We start from the raw sequence: 22,874 nt of genomic DNA on the forward strand, positions 1-22,874 counted from the left end.
GGAGCTCCTCCCGGCGGCGCGCAAGAGGGATCTCCTCCCGGCGGCGGCGCAAGAGGGATCTCCTCCCGGCGGTGGCGCAAGAGGGAGCTCCTTCCGGCGGCGCGCAAGAGGGATCTCCTCCCGGCGGCGACGCAAGAGGGAGCTCCGGCGCAAGAGGGAGCTCCTCCCGAGGGCGGCGCGGGACGGAGCTCGGACTGACGACGGCGGCGCAGGACGGGGCACAGACTGACGGCGGCGGCGCAGGACGGAGCTCGGACTGACGACGGCGGCGCAGGACGAAGCTCGGACGAACGACGCAAGAGGGAGCTCGGACCGGTGGAGGACGTGAGTGCAGGCACGAGATTGCATCAGCGTTACGCCCGATTCTCGCGTTCCTCTCAGCCTGGCTGAGAGGGCTGTTTTTGCATCAGCCGGGCCAGGCTAAGGGGCCCGTGCAGGAAACCAAACAGATCGAATTTTGTATGCCCGATGCGACCCAGGTGCGAGCCACCCAACCAAACACGCCCTAAGAAATTGAGGGCACAGATGGGAGAACTAGTCAGTTCTTTCAACTGTAATTATTTAAATACAAAGCAAATACATGTGATCACTACTGTAAGAAACTTCCATGTGTATGTGTGTGTTATTTTGCAGATAACACATAAATATACCCGAGAAAGAGACCATAAAACACCGCATTATAAAAACAGATTTTCTAATTCTCTTCTAGGTGAAAATTAATGATAACTAATAAAGTATCATCTAACTCTTGCGCATGTGATTTCACGCGAAGATTCACGTTGATTTTATTTATTTTCTTTTTTCATTTCATATTAATGTCATTTAAACGACGCATAGTTAACTCTGTCTAGATGGAAGTTAGACATATTAAAAAAACACTTCATCATCTTTCCACAAAAAATTTAATAGATAAACAACCAACAAGCACGCTCAATCCTTCTCGTTAGATTTCGATCCAGATCTTTTTTATTAACACAACTTACAAAATGGCATGTCCCTACTTTTCGCGGGAATATCGCGTAATTTTATTTTTAACCGAGAAATCTTGATGTAATTTATACCATGTTTGAAATGCTTTTCTACTTACGGTAAACTTTTATAATGTACTCCCTCCGTACCTAAATATAAGTCTTTTAAGATATTTCATTAGGTGTCTACGTACGGAGCAAAATGAGTGAATCTATACTCTTAAGTATGTCTATATACATCCGTATTTAGTCCATTAGTGAAACCTCTAGAAAGACTTATATTTAGAAACGGGGGAGTATATAAATTTCAGAAAGAAAAAAAAAAGACTACACGTTCAGGGTGTAAAAGTCGGTATCCAATCTTCTTCTTTTCCCCTATGATGTTCTGGGGAACTCAACCGATAGTCTCCGCATTTTGTTGATTTCGGCTACCGATTTGTCTGATTAGTAGGCAAAACAGTTTGCATCCCCCATTTAAAATAGGCGAACATACCTCCCCTCGTCTCTAACCGTCCGCCTCAGAGCCCTCAGCTGTCGTCGTCAGCTGTGGACGACACGCGAAATGCTCAGCCTCGGCGCCCATCCCTTCTCGCTTCCTTCTTGCTCCTCACTCCACACTCGCCTCCGATCGAGACCCCTCTGCTCACCTACCAGCTCCGCGCCGACCACCTCCTCCTCCTCCCCAGCGCCGCCCTCCCTCCGCTTCCGCTTCCTCCGCCGCGGCTGCGCCGACGACCGGAGCCGCCGGAGGGCGACGACGATGGCCGCGGTGGTATCCCCGTGGGACGGCGGCCTGGTCCACGACCTCGTGTCCTCCGCCGTCACCGCAGCCGTCGCCCTCGGCCTCCTCCGCTTCTTCGAGGAGCTCGCCAAGCGCGGCGTATGCGACCAGGTCAGTCCTGCGCCCCCCACTTGCCCCGAAATTTTACCGTTTATCTAGCACGTCGGTGTTCGCATAAATCACTGATTTCGTATACTAGTCTTAGTTTAGTACTCCTATGTAGTATAAGTTATTATACTAGGCGTTCTAACAGTAACATGACAACACCAAATATACTATGCGTTCCCGTTAATGGGTTATGACAGATAGTCAGAGGTGGAGTCGTCTCACATTCTGTTGGTTATTGAGTTTGTGTGAACCAGAGGTCGAATCCTCTGAATTGTTATTATTCTCTGAAAATACAAGCTACGCGTCGAAATTATAACGCAAATATTTTGGCTGGTCGGTGCTTGTCGTAAGAGAACTTGGGATTGTGTATGACTCTGATGTGAACTATTGTAGAACGCAGAAGACTACTGTTCAAGCTACATGGGATAGGAGGCGTACGATGCTAAGTATTAGGATTGCCATTTATAGAGTTATCTGTTGCACGATATGATTTGGTAGAATTCATATTTCAGCTGTCATTAATGATAAATAGGCAGAAAACTTGCATACAAGGAAAACTGTAGGAAATAGCACAAACCTAATTCGGCATGCTGAGTTGAAATCTAGTTGCTATTGTCAGTTATAAATAGAGTTGATGGTGAACTCTGTCATTTATTAAGGTTCGATTAAATCGGCATGCTGAGTTGAAATCTACTGTAGCTGCCACTGCATGAATTGCTCTATTTTGTATAATTTGTAAGTAGCATGCGTTATGTGATTTTTTTCAGTACTTATGATCCAGGTATAGGCTGCTACTTAGATACTTTAGAAAGTTAAATGTTTGGGATGAGTCACTGAAAGTTGTTGAGATATCCACAAATCCTGCTGTTCTTCAAAATATAGTTCTACAGCTGATTATGGTCAGAGTACTAAATAACTGTGCACTAGTTTTCAAGTCAACTGCATTTGTTTAGTTGCTCTAGAGCCCTTTGATGCATCATTCCTGCGACAGTCCATCTTCTGGAGTGAAAGATGAATTCTATTTTGTAGCACTGGCAGAGGACCCCATTAGGAAACATATCTTGTTCCATATAATCGAACAATTAGGCCCTATTATCTTTCAGAGGAGACACTTGAACCTCATCATGTGCTATCGACGCTTTTGAACCTAAGTGCGGACATAAAGTACTACTCTGCCTCTACGCCTTGCTACATGCTAGCTATAGGCTAAAAGGAAAGGCAATTAAAACGATCATGTCCTCCGCCACTGTTTTTTTTTGGCTTATGTACTTTTCTAAAGTAGAGCTAAGAAACTAAACCGTAACTTAATTTCCTTTCAGAAGTTGCTTACCACGATACCATATCGTCCTCCGCGTCTGTTCTGCAGGCTAACAAAAACCCATTCCATGAACCCTTGGGTTGTGCACAGCCCACCCTGTTTGCCATATATTCTTGACTGATCTCAGATAGCCTGTCAATACATCATGAACTCAGAGCCTCCAGACGATATTTACGGTTGCCTACTCAGTTAATTCAAGCACAAGTGAACTTGCTCAAAAATGTTAACACTGTAACATAGCTAATCAGCCATGTATGGGTGTCTTTTTCTTCTTGAAATGTGCAACTTCATATAGAGATTTTGTATGGATAAATGTCCTTTTTTGGATGCAGAAATTGAACAGGAAACTTGTGCACATAACTATTGGGATGGCATTCTTGCTCTTTTGGCCTCTTTTCAGGTAATTGATATCAGAAATGATACTGTCAGTGTAAATCAGCATCTTGGCGTTCAGTACTAATGTTTTGTACAGCTTGGGAAGGTATGCTCCTTTCTTTGCTGCATTTGCACCAGGGATTAATATTATAAGGATGCTTCTACTGGGGCTAGGAATAATGAAAAATGAAGCTATGGTCAAATCAATGAGCCGATCTGGAGACCACAGGTGCCGCAGTTACATATGCCAACCTTTTGTTATTAAATACTCCCTCCGTTCCTAAATATAAGTCTTTAAAGGGGTTTCACTAGAAGACCATATACGGATGTATATAGACATATTTTAAAATGTACATTCATTTATTTTACTCCGTATGTAGTCACTTAGTGAAATCTTTAAAAAAGACTTATATTTAAGAACGGAGGGAGTACATATGTTTTCTTCTTGAGATTCTCCTTTTATTCTTCTATGGGATATCAATTCTTGCTTGTGACCGCTTCAGGTTATGATTCCTTTCTACCTGTTTTTCTTTGGAGCATAGGGAACTTCTCAAGGGACCACTGTATTATGCAACCACTATAACTTTGGCCACGTCTGTATTATGGAGAACATCTCCAATTGCTATAGCACTTGTCTGCAACCTATGCGCTGGAGATGGTATGTGCATATCTGCTTTTTGCACTATATGTCCTAGAACAATTTTACCTTGCGCAACATAATCTGCTGCCACTCTTCACACTCTGGCTGGAAATAGTATGCCAAAAGAATTAGCTGCTTCGTCCTTCCTAGATGAAAACAGATATAGTTAGGCTATTCACCGTTCATTCATGTTCTTCTATATGCTTTCCAGGTATAGCAGACATAGTTGGGAGACACTTAGGAAAGGAAAAGCTTCCATACAACCCCAACAAGTCATATGCAGGAAGCATAGCAATGGCTGTGGCGGGTTTCTTGGCTTCAGTTGGGTAATTACTCCCTCCATAAAGAAATATAAGAGCGTTTAGATAATTATTCTTATATTTGTTTACAGAGGGAGTACTTGATAAATGATAAGACTTGTTGGCTGCTTTTCCCCCCTTCAATGTGCCTTTTGTTCAATTCGTTTTCTCTCATATCATTCAGGTACATGCATTACTTCCACAGTTTCGGTTTTATGGAGGAGAGCTGGTACATGACCTTGGGCTTCCTTGTGGTCTCCGTAGCCGCGGCACTTGTAGAGTCACACCCCATCAGCACTGAACTGGATGACAATTTAACCGTTCCTTTGACGTCATTCCTAGTCGGTAGCCTCATTTTATGATGTTTAGCGCCAAAGGAAGAATAATGCGACGTTTCTTTTCACCGCGTGAACTTCCGACATGTAACCAGATTATCGACAAGTATGCGATATTTTTGGTGTTGTAAATGCTGTCATAGGAAAAAAATTCTAATTATCTATTATCCACTGCCGTTTACATACTGAGATTGGTCCCAAGATCGAAGCTGTATGCCGTTAAGTATGCCTTCTCTCAAGATCGAAGCTGTATGCCGTTAAGTATGCCTTCTCTCTGGAGAAAAGAAGAACTGTGGTAACAAAACTTGACGTTTATTTACTAACCCCCTGTGGTTTTCTTTGGTCGCCATGGTTATGATGTCAACCACAAACAATTACTCCACTACACAAGTTTGTAGGGGAGGAGTACTTAAGCAGGTGTTAAAGATGAATGATATTACTAATATTCCCTCCGTCCCAAAATAAGTGTCTCGACTTTAGTATTATAACTTTGTACTAACATAAAGACGCTCATTTTAAGACGAAGAGAGTAGTATATTCGTAATAATCAAGGCAACTCGTAGGCCGTGGTTGTCAAATTTTCTACTGTTCCATGAACACTTCCACATAACAAAGAGTATTCTATTCAAAAGTGTCAAAAAAAGAGTATATACCATTCAACATGTTACTACATGCAAAGGCTAACTTTCTTTTCCTTTTCCCGAATAAAAAGACTTACAAAGGCTAACATCAACGAGTGCGGACGTTTGGAGCTCGGCCTCCATGGAGGCCGAAATTTTAGAATAATTCAAAATTTAAACTTTTTGGTTTCAAAAAAATCTGAAAAAAAAAATGGAAGTAAAGAAGGATGTTATGCGTATGTGTGCAAAAATTTAGGATGAAATACCTTGAAATACGATCTGCACAAAAAAGACAAATTCATGACCTGAAATGATGAATAGTGTCATGTGTAAAAAAGCCTCAGATTTGTCTTTTTTGCACAGCCCTTATTTCAATGTATTTTTTTCTGAAAATTTACACACATGTGTGTTACGCCTTCACTTATCCCTGTATTTTTTTTCATAATTTTTTAAAATGTAAAAATATGAATTTTCATGAAATTTGAATTTCAAATTTAAAGGCCACCATGGAGCTCGGCCACCAAAAGCAATTTCCGAACATCAACACAGTATAAAGATACAATTAGCATGTACTCGGCTAAGTAGTGATACAATTAGTATGTACTCGGCTAAGTAGTGATCTAAATTTTCTTATATTTCTTTACGGAGGAAGGACTACGTACTTTGGTTGACGTGAAACAACTGATGATGTTGTTTCCAATCTGCCGCGCACGACACGTCAGTTTTGTTCGATTCAAACAGTTTGCATCTCCCATTTTGATCTCCTACCTTGGTCGTCGGTCGGGCACGCAAAAATGCTCTGCCTCAGCGTCCATTCCTACTCCCCGGCTTCCTCCTCCGCACTCCACACTTGCCTCCCATCTAGACCGCTCCGCTCACCTGCCATCGCCATGTTGACTGCCTTCTCCTCCTCGGTACCACCGTCCCTCCCCCACGGCTGCACAGTTTATCGGAGCCGACGTGCAACGACGATGGGTGATCTCGCCGGTGGACAGCAGCGTCCTCGTCCAGGACCTCGTGTCCTTGGACGTCATGGCATGTGTCGCCCATGGCCTCTTCCATTTTTTCCAGGGGCTTGTCGAGGGAGGCTTCTGCTATCTGGTCAATAAATCATATTTCAAGTGTACTAACTAAAATGATAAACAATGTACTTTCGTAAGAAACTCGCGTACCAATAACTCAATATGGGGAAAACCATCTTAAGTTGGCATGTTAAGTTGAAGTCTAGCTGCTATTGTCAGATATAAACACAATGTTCAATGAAATGGTTTACACAAAGAGTAAAATGCACCATAAGTCCTAAAACTATGGGTAGTGTGTCAGTTTAGTCCTATAACTTTGAAATTACAGTTTTGAATTCTAAAACTATTGAAGGTGTGTCAGTTTAGTCTCAGAACTTCGAAACTGCAGTTTTGAGTCTCAATGCTATGTAAGTTTGTTCATCTCAGGTCCTAAGTTTGCATGACCAGCATTTGTGGTGCATTTTTTTTAAACAAGTCATTTAACCTCGGGGGTCAATTGGGTCAACATGGCAACAGTCCAAGCATCTCCAAGCGACACGTCGACGGGTCAATGCATGCCATGTAAGCTTAGGACCTGAGATGAACACACATACATAGTTTTGGAACCCAAAACTACAGTTTCAAAGTTATACGACCAAACTGACACACCTCCAATAGTTTTAGGACCTATAACTACAGTTTCAAAATTATAGGACTAAAATGGCACACCTTCAATAGTTTTAGGAGTTATGATGCATTTTACTGTTACGCAAATGTGATGGGTGAATTATGTGCATGAATTGCTCTACTGTAAGTACAATACGTTGGTGATCTTTTTCCAGCTATCGTTCAAAATATAGTTATATATTTGATTATGCTGAGAGTACTACCAAATAATTGTGCATTTTTTCTAGTGAATTGCATTTGTTCAATTGCTCTAGCCATTTGATGTGTTATTCCTACAACAGATCAACTGTTGGAGTGAAAGATGAATTCTGTTAGGCCATGTACAATATAATGCATTTAGAGGAGGGGATTACATAAATAAATTAGTGTCTCTTTAAGCACTAGTGTTTATTTGTACATGGTAGACTCTTAATTAGATGTCTTTTCTGTAGAAATAGGCACTCGTGCTTCCGATTTATGAGTGTGTGCATCGCCCGATGCAAAGGCCGGGGATTATTCTCCTTCTCAAAACCCGTTTTATTTTTCTAAACACATCCCTAAGCACCTAGCACTATACAAAGCCTTATACAGCCTAACAGAAGCCCAATTCCTTGCTCAAAAAGAAAAAGCAGAAGTTAAGTTCATGACCCATTGGGTTATGTTCAACTCATCCTATTTGCAATTTATTCTACGACAGATGTCACGATGTCAGATGGCATGTCAATATGTCATGCATTTTAGAGCCTCCAGATGACATTTAGGGTTGCCTACTTGGTTAATACAAGCATAAAATAGACTTGCTCACAAAAGTTAACTATACACCATGGCCTAAATTTGGCATGAAATATGCTAAACATGTTATATAGCTATTTATGGGTGTCTTTTCCTTGATGCAATGTGCAACTTCATGGACACTTTGTATTGATAAATGTACCTTTGGATGCAGAAACTCAACGTGAAACTTATGCACATAAATATTGGAATGGTATGCTTGCTCTTTTGGCATCTTTTCAGGTAATACAATTATGAAATGAACCTGTCAATTTAAATTAGCATCTTGGTATTCCATACTAATTCTTAACACAACCCAGGAATGTATGCACCTTTTGTTGGAAATATGCCCTAAAGGCAATGATAAGATAGTTATTATTATATTTCCTGTTTCAAGATAATCGTTTACTATCCATGCTATAATTGTATTGAATGAAAGCATAGATACATGTGTGGATATATAGACAAAACAATATCCCTAGTAAGCCTCTAGTTGACTAGCCAGTTGATTAAGGATGGTTAAGGTTTTCGGACCATATGCAAGTGTTGTCACTTGATAACTGGATCATATCATTAGGAGAATGATGTGATCGACAAGACCCAAATTATAAACGTAGCATGTGATCGTGTCATCTTGTTGCTATTGTTTTCTGTGTGTCAAGTATTCATTCCTATGACCGTGAGATCATGTAACTCACTGACACCGGAGGAATACCTTATGTGTATCAAACGTCACAACGTTACTGGGTGACTATAAAGGTGCTCTACAGGTATCTCCGAAGGTGTCGTTGAGTTAGCATGGATCAAGACTGGGATTTGTCACTCCGTGTGACGGAGAGGTATCTCGGGGCCCACTCGGTAATACAACATCACAAATAAGCCTTGCAAGCAATGTGACTCAAGTGTTAGTCACGGGATCTTATATTACGGAACGAGTAAAGAGACTTGCCGGTAACGAGATTGAAATAGGTATAGGTATACCGACGATCAAATTTCGGGCAAGTAACATACCGAAGGACAAAGGGAATGTTATACGGGATTATATGAATCCTTGGCACAGAGGTTCAACCGATAAGATCTTCGTAGAATATGTAGGATCCAATATGGACATCCAGGTCCCGCTATTGGATATTGGCCGGAGAGTCTCTTAGGTCATGTCTGCATAGTTCTCGAACCCGCATGGTCTGCACACTTAAAGGTTCGGTGACGTTTCGGTATAGTTGAGTTATAGCTGTTGGTGGCCGAAGGTTGTTCGGAGTCCCGGATGAGATCACGGACGCCACGAGGGTTTCCGGAATGGTCCGGAAACGAATATTGATATATAGGATGGTTTCATTTGGTATCCGGAAAGATTTCGGGCATTACCGGCAGTGTACAGGGAGTGACGAATGGGTTCCGGGTTTTCACCGGGAGGGGCACACCCACCTGGGAGTGAGCCCAATAGTCCAAGGGTGGCGCACCAGCCCTTAGTGGACTGGTGAGGCTAGCCCAACTGGGCTATTGCGCTAGGAAAAGAAAACCAAAGAAAAAAAGAGGGAGGTGGGAAGGAAGAGGATGACTCCTCCTTCCCCAAACCGAATTGGAGTTGGAGTCCTCCTCTCCTCTCTCGGCCGGCGCCCTTGGGGCTCTCTTGAGCCCCAAGGCTATCCCCTCCCCTCCTCCTATATATACTAGAGGTTTTAGGGTTTTTGAGACACAACTTTGCCACGTGCAACTCAAACCTCTACTTCGTAGTTCTTGCTCTAGATCAGTTTTCTGCGGAGCTCGGCGGAGCCCTGTAGGAATAGATCATCACCATCACCGGCGCGCCGTCACACTGTCGGAAAACTCATCTACTTCCCTGTCTCTCTTGCTGGATCAAGAAGGCGGAGATAGTCATTGAGCTGTACGTGTGCTAAACGCGGATGTGCCGTCCGTTCGGCGCTAGATCGGAACGGATCGTGGGACGACGGTGATTTGAATCACGAAGCTGTACCACTACATCAACCGCGTTTCTTAACGCTTCCCGCTTAGCGATCTACAAGGGTATGTGGATTCGATCTCCCTCTCGTAGATGGACATCACCATGATAGGTTTTCGTGTGCGTAGGATTTTTTTTCCCATGCAACGTTCCCCTACACCTTTCCTTGCTGCACTTCCACTTGGGATTAATATTATAAGGACTCTTCTATTAGGGCTAGGAATAAGAAAAAAAATGAAGCAATAGTCAAAATATTGAGCCTATCTAGAGACCACAAATTGCACATTAAGACATGCCAACTTTTTCTTTTCTTTTTTGACTTATTTCTGCTATTGAGCACGGGAAATTTCTCAAGGCATCAGTGTATTATGTTATTGATATAGCTTTGGCCACTTCTGTGTTATGGAGAAAATCTCCAATTGCTATAGCACTTATGTGCATCTTATGCGCTCAAGATGGTATGTGCATATATCTGCATTAATTGGCACTACAGATCCTAGAACAAATTTATTGTGCGCACCATAATCTGTTGTCTTCCTTCATACCTTGGTTGAAGATGGAAGTAGATATAATTTGTTTTATCACCGATTGTTGATAATGTTATATATGCTTTCAGGTGTAGCCTCTAGCCACACAATATCCAACTTTATATAATATTGTACAACGTAAGGATGCTTATGTTGCTACAATTATGCAAACGGTTCCTCTTAATATTCAATTTATGAGATCTCTGGTGGGCGAATGTTGGAATGTGTGGCTCCATCTTGTTCGGTAATTGATGGAAGTTCATTTGTCAGACCAACCAGACACATTTCGTTGGAGATTAACTACAAGTGGTAGGTTCTTAGTGAAATCAATGTATATGTATCTTATCAATGCCGGAATAATACCTACTTCTGCACACATTTGAAAAATTAAAGTACCACTCAAGATTAAGATTTTCATGTGGTTTGTTCACAAAGGAGTGATACTTATGAAGGATAACTTGGTTAAACGAAAATGGGTTGGTAATACTAGATGTTGCTTTTGTGATCATAACGAGACTATTAAACACCTCTTTCTTGAGTGCCCTTTGGCAAGACTTCTATGACATACTATTCATATAGCTTTCAACATTACTCCTCTAACTAGTATGAACACATTACTTGGGATGTGACTCGGTGGAGTAGAACCCGTCATAGCTAGACACATTTGAGTAGGAATTTGTGCCATGCTTTCGGCTATATGGAATTGAAAAATGATATGATATTTAACAAGAAGAAATTCAACAATTTTTCTAGGTCATCTACAGAGCTACTGCTTGGATCCGTATGTAGTCGTTACTCACGCCTGCGGAGTCCAGCGAGATTATGGTTATTGGGTGCAGCCGGTGGGACACGATAGAACTGGATATATTCAATCGATATGGATGACGGCATACTAATAAGCTAGTTGTTTAGTCATCATAGTCTATCTTTATACTGCCATTGGTGGCATGTAATTTTCCTTATTTTGGTGAGACCTTGTTGGTCCCGTTGGGGACTGCACTTGTTTTGAACAACTTTATTAATAAAATGGTTGTATGCATCATCATGATGCAGAGGCCAAAGGTAATCCTCCTTTTAAAAAAAATGCTTCCAGGTATAGCCGATATAGTGGGGAGACGTCTCGGGAAAGAAAAGCTTCCAAACAACCCCAACAAATCATATGCTGGAAGCATAGCAATGGTTGTGGTTGGTTTATTGCCTTCAATTGGGTAACTAATGAGACATAGTTATTTGCTTTCACGTGCTCTGCTTAATCTCCATTCTCATATTGTTTAGGTGCATGCACTAATTTCACACTTTTGGTTTTATTGAGGAAAGTTAGTAATGACCTTCTACTTCCTTGCGGTCTCTGTGGTCGCGACACTTGTCGAGTCACACCTCATTAGTACTGAATTGGATGACAATTTAACCGTTCCTCTCGGATCATTCCTGGTTGTACCAGATCGACCTGTGCGAGGGTTGTATTGTGAACCACTTTATAGTTTGGAGATGGAAGTTGAACCAAAGAATAGTTAAGGGTAGCAAAATGAACCCTAAGATAAGCTGGCGGGTGATGTGGAGTTCTTAAACTAAAAGTTAACACAATCCTAAAAATTCTAACACAGAGGGGGGAGGGAGAGGGAGTAGAGAGAGAGAGAGAGAGCAATGGTTGTGGCTGGTTTCTTGGCTTCAATTGGGTAAGTAACGAGACATTTATCTCCTTTCACGTGCTCTGCTTAATCTCCATTCCCATATTGTTCAGGTGCATGCATTTCTTTCACACTTTTGGTTTATTGAGGAAAGTTGGTACATGACCTTCTACTTCCTTGTGGTGTGTGGGGTCGTGGCACTTATCGAGTCACACCCCATTAGTACTGAATTGGATGACAATTTAACCGTTCCTCTCGCATCATTCCTGGTTGGTAGCCTCATTCTATGATGTTTAGCGCCAAGGAATAATATTGTGATGCTTCTTTTCATCATGTGAGTTTCGGACTTGTAACAAGATTATTGACAAGTATGTGAGACAAAAGCGAGCACCTATGTGCAAATTGATTTGAACATTTCTCGATGAGGCAACCCAACACAAATTTGCATTTCTTTGTAGTAGTTTCAATAGACATTGAAATATTTACCTTTCGGCTACTTAAGGGGCTCGTATTGAGATACCAATGGTCACAAACAAAGTTAACATGACTAGCTCACGAGACAATAAACACAAGCTAAAGTTGAGAGGGAGGGAGCGAGAGAGTGAGAGAGAGAGAGAGATGATGATGATGATGATGATGATGATGACGACGACGACGACGACCTACAGTGTTGGTTCTAGTTTTAGGAGGTTGCTTGGGATGAGTGTAAAATTTGTGCACCCATCGGTATTTAGCTCAAACCTGAACTAAATATCAGTGAAACACAAAAATTACACCAATTTCAAACGGGCTTGAGATGTTTCGTCTCGGAAGACCATGGACATGACTTGTTGACTAGACCGTTTACATGGCAAAGACACAACAAAATCAATGATGTAGTCGAAAAAACAGAAGTTAAACCAGATCGACTCATGCGAGGGTTGCATTGTGAGCCATTTTTACAATTCCAAAGTATAAAAAAAATTAACCAAATTAAAGTTAATGACTGCAAAAGTGAACCCTTTGCTCGGTTGTTGACCCTACCTAATGTCGAACTCTTGTTCACGCCACCCTTCCAAAAAATAATCTTGTTCACAAGAATGGTGATGTCAGGATCAACGTTCATCACATGTCAACTTGAAACTTAAGGTTCTCATATGAGAGCGCAGATTTTAGAGAGTTTTTGAAGTTTCAGTGAGTATTAAATTTTTAGTTGAAAATTCGGAGTAGACTCAACCTGAATTCAATTTTTCTTAAATTTGTCTATTTTGCAAGGAATAATTCCAAAGTAATTTTAGAGAACTCCAGATTCTTGGATTCGGCGAGATCAAGATATCATTTTTCTTTTTTGAGTTGGAGATATCATTTGTCGGTACCGAAAACTTATTCCGTTATTCAGATCCTTGGGCCCGTGGCTAACCGAGCCTAAACTTCGATGATCGAGATCCAAACCTGCAAGCTGTGGAAGAAAATAACGAGCTTGCTGTACAAGGAGAGACGCTGCTCGAGAGCACATCGTGCACATGTCCCGCTGCCCATCGCAGCGAATGGCTGCTCATGTACGTGCGCGGTACACACTTTGGTTACATTAAACAAGGGCTGGGGCGACGTGATGCTCATCGAAACCCAAAGATCCATGAGATCAGTGGAAATGCCAACCAAGAAGCCAAAAGGCGCACGGGAGATGAGAAAAGACTATGCGCCACTTGGGCTGCCGGTGTCGACACGCCACACAAGCCACGGTCGAGTCACTGGTTCATGGGGCTCACGTACGTACGTACATATCCCCCCCCCCCCCCACCCCCCCCCCCCCCCCCCCCCCACCACCAACCGCCGCCGGTCACCACGCCTACTTGTACCGAGCGCGCACCGCCGAGGAGCCGCGTCGCGGTGAAAGCACGGTGCCCACGCATATAGGGGTACTTAGCATCGATCACGTACGTGCGTGCGCGCGTCGTGGGTGATCGATCAATGGCCGCTCCCCCGCCTATGCCGGGCGCGTACATGCCCGACCTCCCGGCGGTGCCGGAGTGGCTGAACAAGGGCGACAACGCGTGGCAGCTGACGGCGGCGACGTTCGTGGGCATCCAGTCGATGCCTGGGCTGGTGGTGCTCTACGGCAGCATCGTGAAGAAGAAGTGGGCCGTCAACTCGGCCTTCATGGCGCTCTACGCCTACGCCTCCACGCTCATCGTCTGGGTGCTGCTCGCCTTCCGCATGGCGTTCGGCGACCGCCTCTTCCCGTTCTGGGGCAAGGCCGGGCCGGCGCTGACGGGGGACTTCCTCGTGGCGCGCGCGTCCTTCCCGGCCACGGCGCACTACGGCGCCGGCGGCGCGCTCGAGGTGCCCCCCACGCAGCCCTACTACCCGGAGGCGACGCTGGTGCTGTTCCAGTTCCAGCTCGCCGCCATCACGCTGGTGCTGCTCGCCGGCGCGCTGCTGGGCCGCATGAACATCAAGGCGTGGATGGCCTTCACCCCGCTCTGGCTGCTCCTCTCCTACACCGTCTGCGCCTTCAGCCTCTGGGGCGGCGGCTTCCTCTACCACTGGGGCGTCATCGACTACTCCGGCGGCTACGTCATCCACGTCTCCTCCGGCGTCGCCGGCTTCACCGCTGCCTACTGGGTACGTTACGTTACCTACAATTGCGCCCCACGGCCGGTCCGGTTTGACCTCGCCGGCGGTCACAAGTACGGTACACCTGGACGTGAGACATGTGGACATTTCTGCGATGCGCGGGGCGGCGGGAGCATCGATCAGTCTCCCGTCGCAGTTCCATTCCAAACCAAACCATGTTGATGTTTTCTCTTGGTAGAAAGTTTGACTCCAACTCAAAAAAAAAAAAAAACACGTTGTTAGTCAGCTGCGTGGCGTGATCCATTGGTTTCTGGCAGGTGGGGCCGAGGCTGAAGAGTGACAGGGAGAGATTCGCGCCCAACAACATCCTGCTCATGATCGCCGGCGGCGGGCTGCTGTGGCTGGGCTGGGCCGGGTTCAACGGCGGCGCGCCGTACGCCCCGAACATCATCGCGTCCATCGCGGTGCTCAACACCAACGTCAGCGCCGCGGCGAGCCTCCTCACGTGGACCTGCCTCGACGTCATCTTCTTCGGCAAGCCGTCCGTGATCGGCGCCGTGCAGGGCATGATGACCGGCCTCGTTTGCATCACCGCCGGCGCAGGTTCCAAATCCTCCGTGTCTGAAAACGTACTAGAATGCAAGCAAGTTTATTTTACGTTCTGCGTGACACTGTATCTTTGTCTTTTGTGTTGCATTTGCATGGCGGGGCGCAGGGCTGGTGCACACGTGGGCGGCGGTGCTGATGGGCATCTGCGCCGGCAGCGTGCCGTGGTTCACCATGATGGTCCTCCACAAGCGGTCCTCCCTCCTCCAGAAGGTGGACGACACCCTCGCCGTGTTCCACACCCACGCCGTCGCCGGGCTGCTCGGCGGCGTCCTCACGGGGCTCCTCGCCACCCCGGAGCTCACCGCCCTACACACCCACGTCCCGGGCACGCGCGGCGCCTTCTACGGCGGCGGCATCCAGCAGGTGGGCAAGCAGCTAGCCGCCGCGCTCTTCGTTGTCGCGTGGAACGTCGTGGTCACTACCGGCATCATCCTCGGCGTAGGCCTCGTCATCCCGCTCCGGATGCCCGACGAGCAGCTCAGGATCGGCGATGACGCGGCGCACGGCGAGGAGGCCTACGCGCTCTGGGGAGACGGCGAGCGGTTCGACGTGTCACGGCGCGCGGCGGCGAGGGCCACCGAGGTCGGCGACCAGTCGGTCGACCAGCGACTGGCAGCCATGGGAGCTAGAGGTATCACCGTTCAGCTGTAGTAGATCTAAAAACGGAAGGGATATTTGTAGTTCAATCTTTTGTTAAGAGATACTGTACTTTCTTGCAATATGCAATGGAGGTTTTAGATTTTCGGAAATGATAAATCCCCAACGTTCGTATGTTAAGCCGAACGTATTTCATGTCAGTTTTAGTTCACACGAGGTCGGTGAACATCACAATTTTGTGATAAAGAAATTAACTAGGATAAAGTTGTCATGTCTTAATAACTAAACTTGCCATCCCATGTCAATTAAAATTATTATAAAAAGACCTACGAGATGATAGCTTAAAATTCGAACGTTCAGGATTTATCGGGGTCTTACATTTTTTTCGTTTGCTTTCCTCTTCGTCGGTATCCTCACACGTCTCAGCTTTCCCTCGCTTGGTTAAAGGAGTACAAATTTCGTTTCGAGGAGTTAAATCGGGCTTAAGCCAAACATTTATTCGGTATAACCACTTATACTCATTCCTTCAGTTGATGTTTATATTTACTCGACTGTGGCTCAATTTTCTCACTCCCCTCCAACCGCCCCCTGCGATGCACCTTTGCCTCACTCACACTACATTGATGCCAGTGCCGCCCAAATCCAGCCTGCACCATAGCCACCCTGCACCCTCTCCCCGTCGGCGCTTCCAATCGATACGCACCGTCTTTGAAATGGCATGATCTAGTCATCGAAGGTCTCCACCGAAGAGGAAATACCACGACGTACGGTAGTGGCTATCCCCTTGGGGACGTGGGTATTAGAAATAAAGCACCGGGACACTGGCAATGTTACTCGATTGGCTCCTTCCAGTCGACGGAACAGACCATGAGGAAGGCCGGTCCTGAGAGTTCGAGGACTTGGGGCGAAACTAAAACTCGAAACCCTTAATACAACCACCATAACAATAAGGATCATTTTATATAGGATGCGGGTCTTTAAAACATAGGGCAAATGCATTTGAATTTTAAAAAAGTAAAGAAGTCAAAAAAATTGGAACTTTTTGGTAACTACCATTCCCTAGCGTAATACTCATGTGAAAAGTTTCGGGAGGAATGACTCTCATGATATTGTCGGCAAAAAAAATTGCAAGCCCAAAAAATGTGAATGGTAATTTTCATGACAAGTCATTCATTCGCGGAACTTTTCATGCGAGTATTACACAACCATATTTGGTAAAAACCGTTTCAATTTTTTTTACTCTTTTCATTACTTTTAAATTTAAAAAAATCAGTTCAGATGCAATGAGACCTGAGACACATTGGCTATTTCTGTTGTTAAATTTAAAAAGTAATGAAAAATTTCGCGAATGAATGACTATCATGGTATCTGGGACAAAAAAACAAAATTGATAGTACTATATAAATGTTACCATTCACATTTTTTGGCCTGTAATTTTTTGCTGACAATACCATGAGAGTCATTCCTCCCCAAACTTTTCACATGAGTATTATGCTAGGGAATGTTAGTTCAAAAAAAGTTTCAATATTTTTGACTTTTTTAGTTTTTTCAAATTCAGGTGCATTTGGCTATGTTTTAAAGACCGGCATCCTATATATAATGATCCTTATTGTTATGGTGGTTGTATTAAGGGTTTCGAGTTTTAATTTCGCCCCATTGTCCTCTGGGTACATTAGCAGGGCCCGAACAAAGCCAAACTGTTGTCCTAGATTCTATGCGACTAAAGGAAGCTAATCTATAACTGGCACCATTTTGATGCCTGACTATCCCTTTCACCCAGAAGTAACTTGACTTCATTTATCAGCATCGCGTATTGCGATCTATGCACCCTCTGTGCCCGGATCGATTCCGCCGCACCTAGGCAGTCCATCTCAACATCAACCGGAAGTGGCGATCATTGCTGTGTCAATTTCAGTTCTTTACCTTCTTTCTATATTAAATCCAGTTCATGCCTGACATGTTGGTTCTCAAGCATGGATTGCCTATCATGACCAGACTATAAGTTTTGATTCGTGGTCAACTAACACGTGCAGGCACCGTGTTTTAAATTGACTATTGAATCAACCATACTTGGCACGTGTTGTAAATTGACTATTGAACCAGTTTATGATTAAATGGTTACAAAAACAGTATCTCCTATCCACCTGGGTTCATAGGGATGAGTCCAACCTAAGTCCAAAACTTGATATGTATTTTTCTGAAATAGTTCAGGTCCAAAACTTGATATGTATTTTTCTGAAATAGTTCAGGTTTATAGGAATGAATGTATGCACATGTGTTCATAGAATAGTGTGGGTTCACAGGGAAGAGTCTATGTACATGAGATGAATGTATGTGCATATGTACGAGCGTACTTGTCTCTACTGTGTTCAAATTTTTGGACTATTAGCTGAACCAGGTTACCAGCTACAACGCATCATGGCAAGAGCATTGGGAAACTTGAATAGCATAACATTCACCAGCATCATCAGGTAACAATCTCAGAGGCAGTGGAGTGGCAAGAGGCACCATACTTCATACATGTACACAGCAGCTTTCGTCACAAGTTACATAATAATACATCGAGAATGCACATTCAGACATTCTCATCCTAGTCGAACTGCTCCCAGTCAGTGTCGTTTTGCGTGGAAGAAAACCGGGCCGGCGGAGCATTCAAGCTGCCCATGCCATTTTCAAACGTCTCCCACTCGGTCGACACCGAAACAGCTTTGGCGCTATCACTGAATGGGTTGGCATTCCTTGCCTTCAGCTTGTCCAATGTCTCCACAAGATTCTGAACTCGGCGCACCTGGGAGTTTCAACACAGCATTGCATAAGGTCATCATTTATGCAAATATACACAGAGTTCTACTCGCATTACTATTACTTTGCTATATTGTATAAACAGACATGACAGTGATTTTATTCATAGTGACCAACCCCATTGTCAAACAATCATAACAAAATGTCATTCAATTATATGACAAAACGACACAATCAGGATGACGTAAAGCTGAAAAATCAAAACTGTGTTGGCCCAGTGTTACTATTCATCTTGCAGTACACCTCATTGTGTATAATCTCATCACTTAAATCTTTTATTTGAATTTCTTGAGTTACATCTGCAGATAATTTCGTCAATCTTATCCATATAGGATAAATTAACATGGCAGCAGATAAAGAAGGGAGGAAACTGTAAATATTTTGCATTCCCTCCATTCCTAAATATAAGACCTTTTAGAGATTTCACTATAGACTACATACAGAGTAAAATGAGTAAACCTACACTCTAAAATATGACTACATACATCCGTTTATACTAGTATATAGTGGAATATCTAAAAGGTCTTATATTTAGGAACGGAGGGAGTAGTTTATTAAACGAACACAAATTAAGAAAATAAAGACGAGGGATTATCCAACATGGGGCCAAGATTTGTTCTGTCTAAGCTGGGTTTAACAGCGAAATACAGGCAACACATCCCAGTTAACCTACGACTTTGCATGTTTGAGTCTCTCTTCTGCAAGATGTCATCAAATAAGATTAAACTAGTGGAAATGGTTATTGAGAGCTACAACTTGAGACTGAACGGACTGTGTTACTGTGATAACCGACATGAGTCCATCGCCCTTAACCCACAATTTAATTATAAGAGTTAGATTAAATGTCCTATAAGAGTCACTACCAGGTGAGATCAGTGAAAGATTGATTCAACACAACAGAGAAACTACTGAGGTGTGGCCTTTGAATGGCAGACATGCCATGTGTATCTTACCAAGATTCCATAAAAAATCATTGACAGATTGGATCATTACATATGCTAGTTTACTTGGTATGAGGAAATCTCCAAACTCATAATAGATATGTTTTAACTGTATAAAGCATCAGGAAATAATTGTACTGGGTTATTACTTATTGCTAGCACTATCTATTCGATCACTATAATAAATGAATTAATAATTATGCAATAGTGCTTTTCGTTTGAACAAACTTTTGAGCAAGAACATGTCGTGGTAATGTATGCAATAGTGCTTTTCGCATGAACAAACTTTTGAGCAAGAAGATGTCCTGGTAATGTATGCAATATTGCTTTTTCATTTGAACAAACTTTTGAGCAAGAACATGTCCTGGTAATGTAGGACAGAAATAGTCTTGTCTTGAACAACAAATGTTTTAGTTTCTGTACGTGTTCAAATAAAGCATGTATTTGGGATGACCCATGATTAATCAGGTTCAGAAAGAAACAGCAAGGAAGTGTACCTCAGCCTTCCTTTGTGCCCTTGCTTCTCCCTCTGCCTCTATGCCATCGAGTTTCAGCAGCTGCACCATAAGCAGCTCCGTCAAGACAACAAATTCTTTATCCTCAACCTTCCGCCCTGCAAGGACATTCTTCTCCAACTCACACACCTATCACAGAACAAAAAAAAACATCAGTACAGTTGTGCGAGCAGCACAAATATCTTACAAAGGTGCGACAAGTAATGTTCCTTCACCTTAGCAGAGAGTTTGTCAACTTCAGATCTGACACGAACAACAGCCTCACAAGCCCTCATCATGCTCTCATCCATCATCACTGGCTCGACTTTTTGTTCCACATTGGCAGGGACATGTTTCTCAAGCAGAAGCAGTTTTGCTCCATCCTTGGCGCCTGATGCGTGAAGGAATTCATTGTCCCTCTTCTCCTTCCCACGGAAGAAGAGCCTCTGTCTCTCAGGCTCCAAGCCAGTAGTCTGGGCGAGGACCCTCTTCAGTTCACCTGCATACAAACCATAAATCAGTTTCAACTACCTAGTATTTGTGAAACTGAGGTCCTCCAAGCAAATAGATACGGGATAAACTACAAAACTCTATTCATTTTTTCCTTCAGGATGGGTTAGAGGCTTAGAGAAGAGATTCACATAACACCCTCTGATGAGCAGTAACCAATCCCTATCGGTCGGAACACTACTGTATTAATGCGACAGTACAACCCTAATTAATTGTAGGCCTGATGTTGAACGAATGGGAACAGTTACTCTGAAAAGGATTTCCGTATGAAGGTCAAACAAGACATCTACAAATGTAAGTCTACCTATCACAGTCCAACAGGTGAAGTTAGTTGAATAGCAGGCACATGACACATAGGCTACCGATACAGGTGTTTAATGTTTTTATTGATCTATAGGCTTGTCTAGTCACCCAATCTTATTTTGATCTTGACATAGGCTCCTTTAGTCATCCAATTTGATTTGGTTCTTAAATCTAGGCTTGTTTAGTCAACCAATTTGGTCCATAGGAAACAAGAACGATGCAACTACACAAAATTCGCAGTTGACCGGCCAAGATCTAAGCTCAACACAGCTGAACAACACGACATCTGCCAGCGCAGTAACTCGGGGGAAACGACAAGCACTTGCCGAGGGAGCACCGCAGCAAGACCACATCTCAAATCGGAACTGACCACGAGACAAATCGGAACTGAGTAGTATCACGCACCATCTCATCAATACAACAACAGGACAAATTACCACGGATAAGGGCGCCGGATCAAGGAAGAGGCGACGTACCGAAGGTGGCCTGCGGCGGCACGAAGACGTCGCGTAGCACGGGGCCGTGGGACACCCTGAGCCTGACGGTGGGGCCCTCCTCGCCGTCCCTGCGCTGCACGAGCATCCCGCCCGGCCGGACCTCCCACTCGCCCTCGGCCTCCCTGGCGCCCGATCTGGTGCCGCCGCCCATCGCCGTCCTCCTCTTTATGGGCCTCTCGGCACGGCACCCACCGGCTTCGGTTGCGTCGAGAAAGGCGAAAGCGACGCGACGCGCGTGGCGGAGGGGGGGAGGGGAGGGTTGGTGGCGCGGGGCTTTTGCGGAGGGTGGGAGGCCGGCCTCGCCCGCGGTCGCGGGTTCCTTCCCTCCCGGAGAAGCAAGGGGGAGGGGAGGGGAGGGGTTGGGTTGGGCTGGTTGGCTTGCGAGTAAGATTTCGGCGAAGGAATGAAGGAAGGAAAGGTTGCGCGTTCGTTCTGCTGCCCAAGTAGAGTACAACTTTGGATCCTCCCTCGTGACGCCGCTGGGGGGCGGTGGAGGAAGCTACTGGCTCCGGCTGGATTTGGTTGGCCCGTACGCGCGTGCACTGCCGCCTCGCGGGGCCGGTCGATTTGTGGTCACTCGTTTGTTTGGGCTTGGCACCCCCGGCCGGCCTCGTGACACGTTTGTTAAGCTGTTTGCGTGGTGGGGTGGAGTAAACCTGAGAACGGTGAACCATACTTGAATCATACCCATACATTTATCTCTCAAAATCATACTTAAACCATACCCATTTGATGTCATTTTCAGCTCAACCAAAACTAAACCCATTATTTTTTCCACCCAAACCAACTTAAACCGAATATATAACCGCGGGTTTAAAACCAATACATAATTATGGGTTTGCTTTAATATACATATAATTACACAATTTGACAAGTTAAGAAGCAAATGAGATAGAAAAGGCATAAGTGCATCTACAACAGTTTGAGAACAAAGTTATCCTTGAGATAAAGTCAACGCACAGCAAAAGGCAAAAAAAATGCCCACATATGAATAGCTCACTGACAAGTGTATTAAAACAAAATTACTTAGCCAAAGCACAAGCAAACAGTTCAGCTTTTCATGTGGTATTTCTCCATAATACATAATTACATAGTGCATTACAATATGCATGCGGATCAAAGATATTCGTTCTCGGTCATCATTGGTTATTGCACATAACCAATGCCTAGAAACCGGTTTGGACCCATAGTTTATAAGCGTTTATAACCAAACTATTTAAACCCATAACCAACTATACCCAAATTGGTTTCTCCACATACCCAAACCAAAACCAAACTAAAAAAAGTTCAACCCAGTAAAACCTAAACCAATCAAACCCAAAGTAATAACCGAGCATGTCGTGGTTTTGTCACGGCAGATGTCCTCGTGAAAGGACTTAGAACTGGAGCTATCGCACCTTGGTGGCGACTCAGAGGGGTTAAGCGGGAGAGACACGGCGATTTACCCAGGTTCGGCCCCTCGTGAGGAGGTAAAGGCCTACGTCCTGCTTTGGTTTGTATTGATGTGGTTTCGATTACAAGGAGGGTGTAACTCGCCGAACCTAGCACTCGATGATTTCTAACCCTTT

The 22,874-nt window shown here is 44.2% G+C and overlaps 3 protein-coding genes and 1 pseudogene across 4 annotated transcripts; 3 read left to right on the plus strand and 1 right to left on the minus strand.

The window, feature by feature from the left end:
* The first annotated feature begins 1,452 nt into the window (after positions 1-1,452).
* LOC123440564 (probable phytol kinase 2, chloroplastic) lies at positions 1,453-5,009 on the plus strand. Of its 2 annotated transcripts, none has more exons than XM_045117128.1 (6): positions 1,453-1,860; positions 3,508-3,575; positions 3,648-3,779; positions 4,093-4,208; positions 4,402-4,511; positions 4,674-5,009. In XM_045117128.1, the coding sequence occupies exons 1-6, from the start codon at positions 1,531-1,533 to the stop codon at positions 4,788-4,790; spliced, it is 873 nt and encodes a 290-aa protein (XP_044973063.1). In that variant the 5' UTR covers positions 1,453-1,530; the 3' UTR covers positions 4,791-5,009. The 2 variants fall into 2 exon arrangements, with proteins under 2 accessions (XP_044973063.1, XP_044973062.1); XM_045117127.1 differs by having other exon boundaries at positions 1,454-1,860; positions 4,402-4,516.
* A 4,974-nt stretch (positions 5,010-9,983) lies between these two features.
* On the plus strand, positions 9,984-12,287 carry LOC123442015 (annotated as a pseudogene).
* A 1,531-nt stretch (positions 12,288-13,818) lies between these two features.
* Positions 13,819-15,911, plus strand: LOC123440565 (ammonium transporter 2 member 3). The gene is made up of 3 exons (XM_045117129.1): positions 13,819-14,601; positions 14,871-15,156; positions 15,269-15,911. Exons 1-3 carry the CDS (start codon positions 13,948-13,950, stop codon positions 15,811-15,813), a joined length of 1,485 nt encoding a protein of 494 aa, XP_044973064.1. The 5' UTR covers positions 13,819-13,947; the 3' UTR covers positions 15,814-15,911.
* A 2,278-nt stretch (positions 15,912-18,189) lies between these two features.
* LOC123444985 (BAG family molecular chaperone regulator 4) lies at positions 18,190-21,845 on the minus strand. Its single transcript, XM_045121892.1, has 4 exons — positions 21,286-21,845; positions 20,233-20,495; positions 20,000-20,146; positions 18,190-18,547 (listed from the first exon to the last, which is right to left on the minus strand). The coding sequence occupies exons 1-4, from the start codon at positions 21,455-21,457 to the stop codon at positions 18,350-18,352; spliced, it is 780 nt and encodes a 259-aa protein (XP_044977827.1). The 5' UTR covers positions 21,458-21,845; the 3' UTR covers positions 18,190-18,349.
* Between the last annotated feature and the right edge of the window lie 1,029 nt (positions 21,846-22,874).

The sequence above is a fragment of the Hordeum vulgare genome, chromosome 3H, assembly GCF_904849725.1.
Source record: "Hordeum vulgare subsp. vulgare chromosome 3H, MorexV3_pseudomolecules_assembly, whole genome shotgun sequence".
Taxonomy (NCBI): Eukaryota; Viridiplantae; Streptophyta; class Magnoliopsida; order Poales; family Poaceae; genus Hordeum; species Hordeum vulgare.